General features: G+C 37.4%; 1 protein-coding gene across 1 annotated transcript in view; it reads left to right on the plus strand.

The window, feature by feature from the left end:
- Window positions 1-94: 94 nt before the first annotated feature.
- The window catches only part of LOC111714831 (WD repeat-containing protein 20), a gene marked incomplete at its 5' end in the record, with an annotated part of 10,079 nt that continues 8,778 nt past the window's right edge, over window positions 95-1,395 (plus strand). Inside the window, 1 exon segment of the mRNA XM_023490032.1 lies at window positions 95-206. Coding sequence (XP_023345800.1) covers window positions 95-206 — 112 coding nt within the window.

Here is a 1,395-nt window from a genome sequence, read left to right on the forward strand (position 1 = left end):
TATATCTTTCTATTTATTTATACATCTATCTATCTTACTATCTTTCAGCGTATCTATCTATCAATGTATCTATCCCTAATGGTGTTTGTATCAGGAGAAGCGTGTAGTAGCGAGGGGTCAAGGTCACCGGTCCTGGGTCAGTGTTGTAACCTTTGACCTTTACAATCTTGCATACGGAGATATACCTGACGGTCTGGACTTCTCAGGTCGGTAGATAAAATTTTTTTACTGTTACTTTACGCCCCTTGGGACACTTAAGTAAAATAACCACCCGCTCTGCGTTGTTTTCGTCAAAAAATTCACGCATTTTCACTTCAAAAGGCGACAAAACTGTGCACAACTATTTTTTCGGGAAACAAAAATTAACCCCGGGTTCCCTCGACCAATCTTGGCACCTCCTTGGTAAAGTAAAATTTCCTTAACTTCCTAGTAAAGTAGTTGTAAATAATTATTATTCAAAATTTGTTTCTTTACGGAAAGAAAATATTTGACCAGAGCTGTGAACTCTTGCATCGAGAATATCGAAATGAATGCTTGATCTCGATCTTTTGTTAATCTGCAGATTAATTTTATCTTTATTCGATATCCTGTAGTGTAATTGTACCCTGAAGGGATATCCGAAATAAAGAGATTAATCAATGATCTAAAATTAAAAGTATCCACAGTGGATATCGAGATCGAGATCATGAGTATCCACAATACAAGAGTTCAGAGCTCAGAGCTGGGAACTTTTGTATTGTGGATATCGATATTAATGCTTGATATCCATGATTTGGTTCATTTGCTCATTGATTTAATCTTTATTCTATATGGTATTCGTACCAAGGGAGCTTTGATCAGAGGATAAATAACGAAAATTAAGAGATTAAGTATTGATCCTGAAATGAGAAGTGTCTACACAGTTGATATCGGGATCTTGAGTACATACTTACTTGGAATACTTGATGAGTTATCCCCAGGACTCCAGGTAGGAGCATAACGGGAATTTCAGTTAGGTCCTCTCAGAGAAGTGATCAAGTCCTCTAGATTTACGTCCTCCTTGTGTAACCTTTTCCACACTAATCCTGGCATAGTAATTCAAGGTGTTAAAGATGGGCGTCAAGTAGAGATTTAAAGATATTTAGAGATCTTGCATCCTTGATTTCAGTAGGTAAATTTTTCCAAAGGTTTACCACCCGGTTTGAGTAGAAGTTGCGTCGAAGATCTGTCCTAGAATGCTTTGGTACCAAGTTATCCTTGTAAGATGTCATTCTTGTCTGTCTTGCAACATCTGAGCCGACCAAGGTAAACCAAGTCCCCTTCTCTACTTTATCATAACCTCTGAGTATTTTAAATGTCTGAATAAGATCAAATCTAACTCTCCTTTGTTCCAGTGACTGGATACCAAGTTCCTGT

Source organism: Eurytemora carolleeae, unplaced genomic scaffold, assembly GCF_000591075.1.
Source record: "Eurytemora carolleeae unplaced genomic scaffold, Eaff_2.0 scaffold1552, whole genome shotgun sequence".
NCBI lineage: Eukaryota > Metazoa > Arthropoda > Copepoda > Calanoida > Temoridae > Eurytemora > Eurytemora carolleeae.